At 51.6% G+C, this 13,108-nt stretch overlaps 1 protein-coding gene and 1 long non-coding RNA gene across 6 annotated transcripts in view; one reads left to right on the top strand and one right to left on the bottom strand.

Annotated features, from left to right (window-relative positions):
- Positions 1–11,698, top strand: part of ANO10 (anoctamin 10) — a 216,603-nt gene extending 204,905 nt beyond the window's left edge. Inside the window, 1 exon segment of the mRNA XM_010842152.1 lies at positions 11,365–11,698. Within this exon segment, the coding sequence (XP_010840454.1) occupies positions 11,365–11,433 (69 nt within the window). The 3' untranslated portion in view covers positions 11,434–11,698.
- Positions 4,001–11,347, bottom strand: LOC104990169. 5 transcript variants are annotated; one of them, XR_825475.1, is made up of 3 exons: positions 11,152–11,347; positions 9,693–10,902; positions 4,001–9,505 (listed from the first exon to the last, which is right to left on the bottom strand). It is a non-coding gene; the product is annotated as an uncharacterized LOC104990169 (long non-coding RNA). The 5 variants fall into 5 exon arrangements; XR_825474.1 differs by having other exon boundaries at positions 9,693–9,816; positions 10,671–11,347; XR_825477.1 differs by having other exon boundaries at positions 4,001–9,253; positions 9,391–9,505; positions 9,693–11,347.
- Positions 11,699–13,108: the final 1,410 nt, after the last annotated feature.

Genomic DNA, 13,108 nt, shown 5'->3' on the forward strand with positions numbered 1-13,108 from the left:
CTCATTAGTCCTCTGATTTGGGAGTCACTGTACTAGTTTTACATCATTACTTGGCAAAACACAAAATGCTCTTTTCCCCTTCTTCCACAGAATTGGCGTCGCCTTTGTCTTCTCTGTCCTGGCATTTTGGGCCATCCCTGTGACGTCACTCTTGCCTCTGATACGGCCACGATGCACATTACATGATGCGATGTTCCAGAAGTATTCATCATGGTTTTTATGTATATTATTTCCTCATGATTAGTCATGGCTTGTTTTTGATCTTACGGACACCGGTTCTTTTTGTTTTGATACCTTCCTCTCTTATAGACACCATCTGCGTTCTGACCTTACCCCACACGGTGGGGCCCACTGCCCTGGGCCCGAGTGGCCAGGGCTAAGGCATGGTCCACCTAAGCTGGCCTCGCGCCATCGCTCTGCTGTCCCCTTGGTGCATGTCCCCGAGTCCCGCCAGAGCCCAGAGCTCTTATTCTCCACTCTCATGTCTGGGCATGTCCACATTACATCCATTCAACTCGGCGGCCTTTTAAGCATCTGTTATCGCTTTTCTCATTATCCAACAAAGGAGACATGGTTTGTCTTAACCTTTCCTGTGCCCGGATGATTCCTGAACAGTTTGACTCCCCGCGGCAGGTGCTGAGTAAGTGGCACTTTGTTGCCGGTTTTAGGTTTGCCCGTTCTTTATGTTTCCCTCCGTTGGGGATGCTCCCTCTGTTGGAGGTGCTCCCTCAAGCAGTTTGCCCATCACTAGTTTTCTTTTCCAAGTTTTAGCAACTCAAGTGCTTGTGCTTTGCCAACTAACTTCCCCATATTTTCCACACTTTCTTGTTCTTGTGCCCTTTAGAAGCCTTTAACCTCTGACCCTGGAGACTCAGAGGTTAAAGCATCTGCCTGGAATGCAGGAGACCCGGGTTCGATCCCTGGATCGGGAAGATCCCCTTGAGAAGGAAATGGCAACCCACTCCAGTACCTTTGCCTAGAGAATCCCATGGAGGGAGGAGCCTGGTAGGCTACAGTCCATGGGGTCGCAAAGAGTCGGACACGACTGAGGGACTTCGCCTCACCTTAGAAGCCTTTCTTTGAAACATACTCAAATGGATTTCTGTGCTTTTTATTAACTCTCAAACTTCCCAGAATTTTAAGCAACTTTTAAAATCTTGATTCAATTTGTGCTTAAAGGTCAGGGTAGGGTAACCAAGGTGTGTTCTAGAACTGGACTCCCTTGGTTTAGAGAGATTTAGCCAAAGCAGAAAAAATCTGAGCCAGATGGGACAGGACAAAACTTCAGCCTCACCTAGCATTTCCAAAATACAGGCAAACTTTCACAGGATGGAAGTGTGATTCGTTGGAATCCGAATCTCACAGCTTGGGCGAACCCAGTGAATAGTGGGGTGATGTTATAGGTGGTCCAAAAGCAGCCCAGAGCTGGCATGCTATCAAGCAGGAGCCGGGCAGCTCAGGCTAGCAGCACAGGCTCTGGAGCCAGAAGGACTGGGTGCAGACCCCCTCTGAACTGTGCAAGCTCGGGCAGGATTTTAACTTCCCTGTGTCTCATGTTTAAAATGTTGATAACGGTGTGCCTCTCAGAGGGCAGTTACGAGGAACACATAGTATATGCACGTTGTATGTAATGTAAGTAAGCCTGAGCCCCACTGCCCGCGGAAAACAGTCTATACAGAGTGTTCACCCTACGCTGGGGCCCAGGTGCCCACGGAGGTGTCTGTTAAGATTTCTCACTTAGTGATTTCGTGTGGATTTTTGGATGTGTTAAGGATCACTTAACTTGGAGAAAACATCAGCACCTGCTGTGTAACCTAAGTGTTGTTTGTTGTTCAGTCACTCAGTCTGACTCTGCCACCCCATGGACTGCAGCACACCAGGCCTCCCTGCCCTTCACTGTCTCCCGGAGTTCGCTCAGACTCACGTCCATTGAGTCAGTGATGCCATCCAACCATCTCATCCTCTGCTGCGCTCTTCCTTTTGCCCTCAATCTTTTCCCATTTTCAGGGTCTTTTCCACTAAGTCGGCTGTTCGCATCAAGTGGCCAGTGTTGGTCACTGTTAATTAAGTTACAAGTAGGTGACAGAATGTAACAGACATTAAAAGTTATGTCAGCAAAGCAGGAGGAAAAAAGAGGTTTTGACACAGAAGCACAGTGAGAAATGGAGGAAATGGGGAGGAGCGGGGAGGTCAGTAGCCGAGACGCCCGTGAAGCTGGCACAGAGGAGCATGTGTGATGCACGAGGACTTGGACTCTGCCTGAGCTCACTGCCTGCGGGAGACAGTCTATACAGAGTGTGTTTGCCCTACGCGGAGGCCCAGGGCGCCCACGGAGGTGTCTGTTAAGACTTCTCACTTCGTGATTTCATATGGGTTTTGGGTAAGCGGTAAGGATCACTTGACTTGAAGAAAATATTGGTGGAGTGGGAAAGGACACCGGCAGAGAGCAGCTCTGATGAGCGCCTTTCATTTTTCCTAACGTTTCCCAAACCCGGGGAGGTGAGGCAGACTCTCCCTGGTTGCGCTTTGCCATCTTAGCAACCCGTGCCTTGCCGCCGCCTGCGGAACCCTGAGGCCCGTAGCCCTGGCAGGTCTAGGATGATGAACAGCTCTGATCGGCTGTGGCTGGTAACACGTGCGGCTCGGGTTCCTGGCTCCAGCAGCGTCAGCGCAGCACACACCCAGGGCGGCTGAGAACCAGGCCTCGGGCCTCTGTGGGCCCCTCGCTCTCAACTGGAAGATGTTATCTGTGAGGTTTTCATTTGAAATGGCTTCAGGTCCTGGGAATTTTGCTCTGAAATTCAAATATGCAGAGAACACAGGCTCAATATATGACTTTTTAAAAATTTTATTACACTACAGTTGATTTAGAATATTGTGTTAGTTTCAAGTGTACAGCTACAGATTCTTTTCCATTATAGGTTATTGCAAGATATTAAATGTAGTTCCCTGTCCCATACAGTAATTCTTGTCATCTTTTTTATATATAGTGATGTGTATCTATTAATCCCATACTCTGAATTTATCCATCTGACCCGCCTTACCCTTCAGTAACCATGTTTTATTTTGTATGTTATTGAAGTATAGTTAATTTACAATGTTCCTGGTGTACAGCAGAGTGATTCAGTTATGTGTGTATATATATTCTTTTTCGTGTTCTTTTCCACTATGGTTCATCACAGGACATTATTGAATATAGTTTCCTGTGGTATGCAGCAGGTTCTCATTAGTTATCTCCTTTATACACAGTAGTGTGTTTAAGTCAACGCCAGTCTCACAGTTCATGCCACTCCATCCCCTTAGAATCTGTAAGTTTGTCCTCTGCATCTGTCTGTTTCTGCTTTGCAGATAGGTTCATCTGTACAGTTTTTCTGGATTCCACATAGAAAAAAGTTGTATAATATGGAATCTATTTCTGACTTACTTCATTCTGTGTGACAGTCTCTAGGCGTATCTACATCTCTGCAAATGGCACTGTTTTGTTCCTTTTAAGGCTGAGTACTGTTCTGTTGTGTATATGTACCACATCTTTATCCACCCCTGTAGATGGACATTTAGGTTGCTTCCATGTCCTGGCTATTTTAAGATGTGCTGTAATGAACATTGGGGTGTATCTTTTTGAATTATGGTTTTTCCAGGTATATGCCTGGGGGGCAGGACTTCTGGGTCATATGGTAGTTCTATTTTTAGTTTGAGGAACTTCCATACTGTTCTACGTAGTGGTAGTAGGAATGTAAATTGGTACAAACGGTGAAGGAGGGTTTCCTTTTCTCCATATCCTCTCCAGCATTTCTTGTTTGTAGATTTTTTTTTTATGATGGCCATTCTGACTGGTGTGAGGTGATACTTCACTGTAGTTTTGATTTGCATTTCTCTAACAATTAGTAATGCTGAGCATCTTTTCATGTGTTTATTGGCCATGTCTGTCTTCTTTGGAGAAATATTTGCAAATGAAGCAACCAACAAGGATTAATATCCAAAATATACAAACAGCTCATGCAACTCAGTATCAAAAAAACCAAACAACCCAATGAAAAAAATGGGCCAAAATAGACATTTCTCTGAAGAAGACACCCTCACTTTTAATCTCTGTGTCTTTCGTTCTAAAGTGGGTCTCCTGCAGGCAGCATGTGGTGGGTTCTTGTTTTATTATTCAGTCCGTCACTCTGTGTCTTTTGATCAAAGCATTTAGCCCACTGACATGTAAGACTATTTATTGATGGGTCTGTATTTACTGACATTTTAAATTTCTTCTTTGTTCTTTTCTTCCTTTTGTGGCTTGATAATTTTCTTTTGTATTACGCTTGAGTTTTTAATGATACTTGTGAGTCTACTGTATGTTTTTGATTTGTGGTTACCGTGGTTTTCAAATTTATTAATTATTTCAAGTTTATTATTATTTTAATTATTATATCTGCTTGGTTTAGACTGATAGTCGTGCACTCTTTGCTATACATTCTAAAAGATGTACATTTTCCTACTCCTCTCCTCCACATTTTGTGATTCTGATGAATCACAAAAAATCACAAAATTACATCTTATGGTTGATTTTTTGTGTGTGAAAATGATTATGTGCTGGCTTATTTAATCGATCTTCAATCCTTTTATGTCTCTGCCTTTCCTAATGTGACTTTCCCTTTCCTATAGGTTCTTCCTTTTTTCTGTTTAGAGAATGCCTTTCAGTATTTCCTTTAGGATAGGCTTAATATTGCTGTATTCTTTCAGTTTTTGCTTATCTGAGAAATTCTTCCCATCTCCTCCTATTCTAAATGATAATCTTTCTGAATCTTGTCCTCGGTTGCAGATTTTTCCCCTTTAGGACTTTGTAGGCCAGAGAGCGGTAAGACACATTCAGCGCTTCTGCAGAGAAATCAGCTGGTAGCCTTAGGGGGGTTCCCTTGTAACTGACTTTTTCTCTTGCTGCCTTTAGAATCCTGTTTAACTTTTGGCATTTTAATTATGGCACGTCTTGGTGTGGATTCATCCTGTTTGGGACATTATTTCTTTCACCTGGATACCTTTTTCCTTCTTCAGGTTTGGGAACTTTTGAGCCGTAATTTCTTCATATACATTTTTGATCCACTTTTCCCTTTCTCCCCCTCCTGAAATTCCTGTAATGCATAGGCTGGCATGGTTTAGTATTATCTTATATACCTAATATGTTTCTTTCATTTTTTTCTTCTTTCTGTCTGCTGTTCTGATTGGGTGATGTCTGTTACAGGTCACTTATTGGTTCTTCTGAATTGCTTAGTTTGCTGGTTTTTAACCTTGGTAATTGAGTTGTCTGATTTTGACTGGCTCTTCCTTATGGTTTCCAGTTCCTTGTTACAGGGATCTGCATTTCTATTGATAGCCTTCTTAATTACTTCAGCGTTTTTATGCCTCCTCTGGAACTTGGGGCCTGCTAGACTGGAAGGGTCTGTTTGCTCTTTCAGGGGATCCTCTTAGGAGTAGTTCCTCTACTTTTTCATTTTATATGTATTTCTTTTTCTCTATAAACTTAGGAGAAACTGTGATGTACTATGGTCCTGAAAGACTTTTATGTGGGAACACCCCTCTGTAGAACTATGTCACTCTAGTATTTCTGGTTCAAGGACTGTATTTGTTGTGGACACCAGCCATGTCTTTGGCTCAGGCTGTGCTGGCCACTGTCCCCTTGAGGATGGGGTGTGCTTGGTGCTATGATGATCACAGCCACCTCTTTGCTCGGTGCTGGTCACTGCCCTGTTTGGGGTAGGGGTTGCTGCCCAGTTGTTGGGAGTAGAAGCCCCCAGACCCGGATCTAAGCTGCAGTGAGAGGGAGGTGGGACTGGAGCACTCCTGCTGGGACAGGCAACTCTGAGACGCTGCCCGCCACCCAGGATGCACAGCCACAAAACTGACCTGTCTCCACTGCAAGAGGTCTTGCATCAGCTCCACCTGCCTTGGGCATGCGCATACTCACACGGTGTGAGACCCTGCAGCCCGTGAGAGCTCTGCCACACTGTGAGCACCCTGAGAACGAGGCTTCCAGGGTCTGCCCTGGACCACACCACCAAACCAAGTCTCCTCCTTCCGCCAAAGCCCGAGTTTCAGTACCAGGCACATATGTTAACAGCAGGCGCATGTCTCGGGCTGGGAAGCATGAGAATGTGGCTGCTGTCAGTTTCGGCTCCTCTCTCTGCTGGTGGCCAGTGCATTGTCCTCGTGGGCAAAGTCCAGGCCCCTGCAGCCTCCCCTCTGTCCTGGCACAGGAGGTTCCCCAGGTGCGGAAACCTGTCCTCTGTCACAGCTCCCTCCCTTGGGGCACAGGCCCCACCTGGATTCTCCCTGCCCCGTTTTTTTCCTCTAGTCTTAGCAGATTACGTGGGGGTCTTTCTTTCAGTGCTGGGTATTTGAGATACCCAGCTGCTCTCGGCTGGTGTTCTGTGAAAATTGTTCCAGTTTTAAGTGTAGTTTTGATGTATTTGTGGGTGGAGTGGACTCTGCGTTCTTCTACTTCACCACTTCAGTGGCCTCCTTCCAAAAGATATAAGTAGACATTAGGTTTCTTTTTTAAGTCAAACTGACACTTATGTTCCCCAGGGTCGGCTCATGCAGTTACTGAACTTGTGGCCACCACACCTCACGGGGTGGGGGAGCTGGGTTTGGACCTTCTTGGTTTCCAGCAGGGACCCAGCTGATATCGGGCGTCTTTCCATCCTCCTCCTCCCCCAGCTCTACCTGCAGACCCCCTTCCCTTCACCAGAGCCAGCCCTGAAGGCCTGAGGGGCTGGACCCAGGTCTGCACTGTTACCAGGCCAGGTCACCATCTAGACTCAGAAGCCCTGGCACTTGACGTGCAGCTCGTATTACGGCGTGTGCTCACTGGTCCCAGACATGTGGCTGGGTTCAGAAAATGATGCTAACTTAAGGAAGGTGGGTGTGTCTCACTCACCTGTGCTGTTCTCGCAGCGGCTTAGCTGTCCTCTCTCGGGCTGCTGCTGGAAATGTGCTGGGGGCCCCCCACAGGTAGTTACGGAGCACCAACCGGGGGTGCAGCTGCTGGAGGCCCCGGGATGGGGTCAGGAGAGGAGAGCTGGACATTCCGCAGAGAGCCCGACAGCCCGAGTAGAGTCCAGGAGAGAGACATGATGGAGACGCGTCCTCTGGGCTCAGTGTTCCGGGAGGAGCCAGGCTGAGGGGCAAAGCTCAGCAGCAGGGCAGATGAGGCAGACGGCAAAGGAGCTGGTGCTTGGGGAGCACAGCCAAGGCTGCAGGGTGAGAGAGAGAAGGGGGACTTGAGCCTTAGCCCTGAGTCTTCGGGAAGCCCTCGAGTGACATGTTTCTGGTCCCCTGTTCTAAACACGACTCGGGCTGCCTTTGGAGACGGGTGGGGGATTCTAGGAGGTAGTTTCAGGGCAGGAGGGGCAACAGTCCTAAGGTGGGAGGAGGTGGTGTGCTTGGCAGGCGGAGGCCACAGGACCTGACGGGGAGGGGCAGGGAACCATCTGTGATGACCTCCGAGTTTGGGGCTGAGCAGGGAAGACTGAGAGAGAGCTGGCGGGGGGCGCGGGGAGCTGCTGCTCGCTGGAGGGACTTCCCTCTAGGTCTCTCAGACAAAGCTCACCTTTGTGAAAACGAGGTGCAAGTCAGAAGGCCTGCTCTCTACTTTCCTCTTTTCAAGGAATGGCAGACCCTTGCTTAGTCTGCCCTGACTCTTAACTACATGATCTCAAGCTAGTGACGCGGGCAGAGAAGACAGGCGCGTGGTCGCCGGGCTGAACAGCAAGCACGGGCAGAGCTGTGGGCAACGGAGGCCCTGGTCCCCTTCTGCCCGCGTCACCCCCCTGCCCACCTTAACTGCCAAAGTGGCCTCCCCCGCGGGTAGTGCTTCTCCACCCCAGCTGCACGAGAAAATCACCCAGGGGAGCCTTCCATTAAATCAGAATGGAGGGGAAGTAAGGGTGGCGCTCTGCCCTGAGACAGCCTGCAGCATACGGGGGAGAGGAACGCGCAGGGTCCTTCTAGGGGAAGGGGTAACAGCAGCTGCCAGCAAACTGGAAACTGGGTAGGGTGTCGTCAGCTGACCTCCTGAGTCAGGTGAAGAGAAGGGTCCCGAGAGTGACTGCGGGCTCAGCGAGGCCACGAGTCTGGGAGGGGAAGGCCATGTCTGTGGACGTGCGGAGCGGTGCAGGTCTCAGACAGCACTTCTCTACTTCTCTGCAGGGAAGAGGGATCCTGTCGCTCACCTTGTCTCAGGTTAAGCTGCACATTTGGCCAACACACTTAGTGAGTCGGTTCCTGTTAAGAGGCAGACCTCTGAGATACTGTGGGTTTGGTTCCAGACCACTACAGTAAAGCAAGATGTGAATTTTTCTTTTTCTCCTGTATATAAAAGTTATGTTTATACTGTAGTATAGTCTATTAAGTGTGTAATTGCAGTATGTTTTAACAAACATTGTACATAACCTTAAAAATAATGCTGTTCAAAATGCCACCAATAGAATTGTTCATTCAACACAGGACTGCCCACAAACCTTTAGTTTATTAAAAAAAAAAAATACTGGGAAGCACAGTAAAAGGTCTGCCTATATAATCATTGTTAATAATGATACCAAAAATAAGTCTGTGCTTTTTAAAGAATAATTTGGAACATGAGTGTTTTAATGACTCATGAGTTAAGGAAAATTTTGTTTGCTCTTCATTCTGATGCTTCTTAATGGGAAAGAAGTCAGCATTATTATCGTGCTTACATTTTTAAAGGTTTTGATTCTAAAGTCCCCAAAGAAGCCAGCTACTTTGTTTTTTTAAGGGAATGAGGTTGCTCCTTCCCACTCCACCCTCTTCAGCAGTGCAGCTGAAGCGCCCTCACCAAAGAGCTGAGCTGCAGGAGGCAGCCTGGGGTCCACCCCAGCACCCTCAGCACAGACTGTGGTCTGGACCTGCCCAGTGACCCAGTTTGCTTTCTGGTAAAAGAAGGCAGACCACAAATCAGACTGCCAGGCCTCAGTTTGTCCATGGAGGGACTTGGAGGGCCTGGTAAAAGTTCAAGAGAGTTCTGGCTCCCTCTACATACCAGCATGATGGCATCTTAACATCTCAGGGAGGGACCAAGAGTCTGCGTTTAACAAGGTCCAGGGACCAGAGTACCAAATCATCATCAAGGTTCCTTCAGAACTTTTATGCTTCTCGAGTTAGTTCTGCTAAAGCCCCCCATTTCGCTGGAAGGCGAGGAGGATGTGGGCAGTTTCATTACGAGTTCCATGACCGCACACTGTGAGGGGATGCAGACCTGTGAGCAGTGGAAAGCAACTGGGTGACCCAGGGGAGCCGTCTCAAGGCCAGATGGCCTCCAACCCCATCTCTCAGGCAGCAGCCGTGGAGACCTGCCCCGATTGTGCCGGAAAGGTTGGTGCGTCGCTCACTGACCTCACATGCGGTTTAACTGTTCACCTCAGGCAGGCGGGCTGTGGCAGTTTGTTCCCTCTTAGGTTTTTCTTTAGGGTCTTAGGGTCTGGTCCTGCTCTCTGCTCAGCATAGCCAGCTGGGGGTGTGGAAGACAAGGGGGAGACCTTGTTGAGCCCCAGCTCCTCACCCACTGTGGTCGATGTGGCCTTTGGGGATCACAAAGCTCCACGAGACAGATGGAGGCCTACGGGCCCTGGGGTGGGAAGTGGGGATCAGGGGAGCGTTGGCCCAACCCAGAGGCCGAGGGGATGGAGAGTCCCTACCTTTGATTCCAGCCACGCAGTCCAGTGCAGACCCCTGCCCTTAGGAGCTGCCCTCAGTGGGGCCGGCACTGCAGGTGGGAGTCATCCAGCCGGTGGGTTCAGAGTCTCCTCCCAGGCTTTGGACCTGAAAAGAGAGTCAGCTCCAGAATTAGGGCACTTGGAGCAGGGTCGTTCAGGGGAGAGGGCCTATCCACAGCCACACAAACAGATCGGGAGGCTGTCTGCACCTCGAGGCTGTCTGAACCTCAGAGGAGCCTTTCAATCAAAATTCATTTGATCAAAACCCATTGTGGATATTTCCCTGGTGGTCCAGTGGTTAAGACTTCGCTTTCCAGTGCAGGGCATGCAGGTTCAATCCCTGGTCAGGGAGCTAAGGTCACATGCCTTTTGGCCAAAAAACCACAACATAGAAACAGAAGCAATATTGTAACAAACTCAATAAAGACCTAAAAAAAAAAAAAAAAAACCTCATTATGATTTCCCTTCCCATATGGAGGAGGACTCCTGGCTGTATGATTCTGTGAGAAACCAGGGAACATTTTATCCTCATCAGTTTAATTTCTGATGGCTACTCGTCAAATTCTGTCCCCAACTCCTTTTTCTCTCTCATGAGAAGACGTTTGAAAAGGTCCCCTAAACCCAGGGCGAGAGAGATGAGGACTGTCCGGAGTGAAGGGGGCCTCCTGAGTTACTGGAGATCTAGAGCGGCCTTCAGAGCGGAGCAGGAGGCACAGACTCTGACTTACAGTCTGCAGAGGGGTCTCCTCCCCAAAAGCGGAGGGAGTGTGTGTCCTGTCCAGCTGTGTGGCACTCAGGGCTAACCAGCCAGGAACCCGGCCCCAGCCATGTTTGTGCTCAGAGTTGTTTTCTCCATAAGTAAATAGCTGTTATCAAAAATCTGTGTGTGTGTGTGTGCGCGCGTGAAGTCAAATTCCAAAGGTGTAATTGATTCAGTCAACAGTGCAGAGCTGTACTCACGTTTCCCAGTGCCCATGGCAGCGGTGTCCAGGCCGGGCCCCAGGACTGGAGCCGGAGTGCTCCCTCCTCACAGGCCGTGGTCCTGGGTGCAGGCCCCTTCCTCTGAGCCTTCACAGGATGTCCCTGACGCTCCTGGATGTGGCTGCTGGGGCAGAGGGCTGGTGAGACGTCCGCTCTTCTGGGGCCTCTGCTCTGGGCCAGGGACTTCAGGGGCGGTAACCCCAGCATCAGCCTGCAGGGTATGCACCTCTCACCCACGGAGAGGGTGTGACATAAGGCTCAGCGGCCACACTTCCGAGGTCACTCGGTGTGCGGGGGCGGAGCAAGGACTTGGCCCCACATCAGGCTGCAGTCCCCAGCCCTGTGGTTCCCCGCCTTCTCCTGGACGTCCAGGGAGGAAGAGGTGCCAGCTGCTTCTCACTTCAGCGTCTGTAAACCCCCACCGAGCTGGGCGCACACAGCACATTCCATCCAAACCTACCGCTTCCCGCTCCTCTGGGTCAGAAACAGGCTCCAGACTCGTGGGCAGCCTTGGGCCGCATCAGTGACCCCGGCTCCTTGGTTCCAAGTGCGTGTCCCCGGACCTCAATGAGCCACGCTAGTTGTCTCCCACAGTGTGTGTGTCGGGGGGGCACCCCTGAGGTGCCTCCACCCAGGCTCGCGTGGCTCAGCGCGTCCCGTGTTCTCTCAACAGCAAATGAAGCTCACCGCCGAGAACCTGAAAGAGGAATGCAGGGAAGGCGGGAAGGAGAAGGCACCCTGAGGGTGGGCCGACCCGCTTCCAGGCTCCTGCCCGAGCTCCACACCAACTCCAGCCGCCTGACCTCGCTCTGGAGCCTCGCATATGGACCGACCACCAGCTCCCCATGCCACCCTCACGGTGACGGTTGGCCGATGGGGGTGGCATCAGCCACGCCCCCGCTGAGTGACAGGTGGTTGCCACACTCCTGGCTCTGTCCTGCAATAAGTTCACAAACCCTTCATCGACGGAAACAGTGCCCACCGAGCTATTAAAGGCCACGTGCACATCTGATGTCTCCTTCCCTGTGTGTAGACAGAGCGGCCCCTCTGCTCTGGGCCCAGTCATGGAATGGGGGGCCGTGAGGGGAGCCAAGGGCCGGGCCTACCTGGAGGCCGGGCCCCTCCTAGAGCCTGTGGAAGCCCCCGGGTGCTTGGGACACACCTGCTTGGGGGCGGGGGTCCCCAGTCCATGCCCAAGGGGCTGCGGCGCTCACAGGCGCAGCAGCCCCCAGCCCTCCTGGGACACCCGGCCTGGTCTCCTTTCCCACCAACGGCTGCTCAAACCACCCCAGGGCCCAGCCAGCCCTGCCCCACGGGGCCCGCAGAGCCGGGAGTCATGGCCAGCGGGACCTTCCTGTGGGAAGCTGCGGGTGCTGCAGCCGGTCAGGGGAAGACGGGGAGGGTGGGCGGTCTCAACCAGTCTCCCTCGTTCTGGGCCCGGCCCCTCGATCCCCTCCTTCTCATCAAGGCAGGGTGGCCGCAGCACACCCGCTTCACACGGAAGCCTGACTCTCCTGTCTGCCACGTGTGGCTGTTCTGGGGGTTCTGCCAGCCCACCTTCTACCAGTGTGGACACCTATGGTCAGCCTTGCCCTGCCCACCCTGGTCTCAGCCCCCTCCACGGCACAAGTACTCCCTGGTGGATACTTCTTTTAGAACATGCTCCTGGCTCAGAACACCAGGGACTGGTAGCTTCTACACCAATGGGCTCCAGTCCCAGCCAGGGCGCCCGTGTTTCCTGGTAAAGGAGGAAGTTCAGGTGGGTCCTTTGACCCGACTCCGTCTCCCCCAGAGTATGCTTTGGGGACAGTCACACGAGCACATTTGGCGGGAGGTGGGGGGGTGCGGCAGTGGGTTCCGGGCGTGGACCCCATGGGCTCATCTCCCACCCACGAGCTCCCAGCTGCTCCTGGCGGCCCCCCGCCCGCCCTGCATCAGCGTGGACCCAGGCTCCCTGCGCGCATGACTGTCCTTCCCAGAAGCCCGCCCTGCCCGTCCTCAGCCTGACCTGGAAGAGCCCCATCACTCAGCCAGCACTAAGGCAGTCCTGCGCGGGCAGCAGGGGACCCGGGAAGCGGACCTACTTCCACTGGGGCCCGTTCCTGGGCTGCGGGAGGACGGATGTGGGAGCCGCTCAGTGGTGTCCAGAGGGGCTGGCAGGAAGCGGATCCGCATGGGCCCGCCAGGCCCCCGGAACTCATCTGTGTGGCCTGTGCCCAGAGAGGGCGGCGTCTGGCCCCTGGCAGGTGCCCGGGAGCAGGGCTGGAACAAACCACGGTGTCCCTCACGAGTTATGGTCTTGTCACCGTAACTGACCCGAGACGGACCCGGTGACGCTGTCCCGCAGCACACTGGGCTCACGTGCATGAAGCGGCTGGACCCTCAGCCCCTGAGGTCACTGTCTCCTCCCATCCTCT

This window comes from Bison bison, unplaced genomic scaffold, assembly GCF_000754665.1.
Source record: "Bison bison bison isolate TAMUID 2011002044 unplaced genomic scaffold, Bison_UMD1.0 scf7180017864171, whole genome shotgun sequence".
Classification (NCBI taxonomy): Eukaryota; Metazoa; Chordata; class Mammalia; order Artiodactyla; family Bovidae; genus Bison; species Bison bison.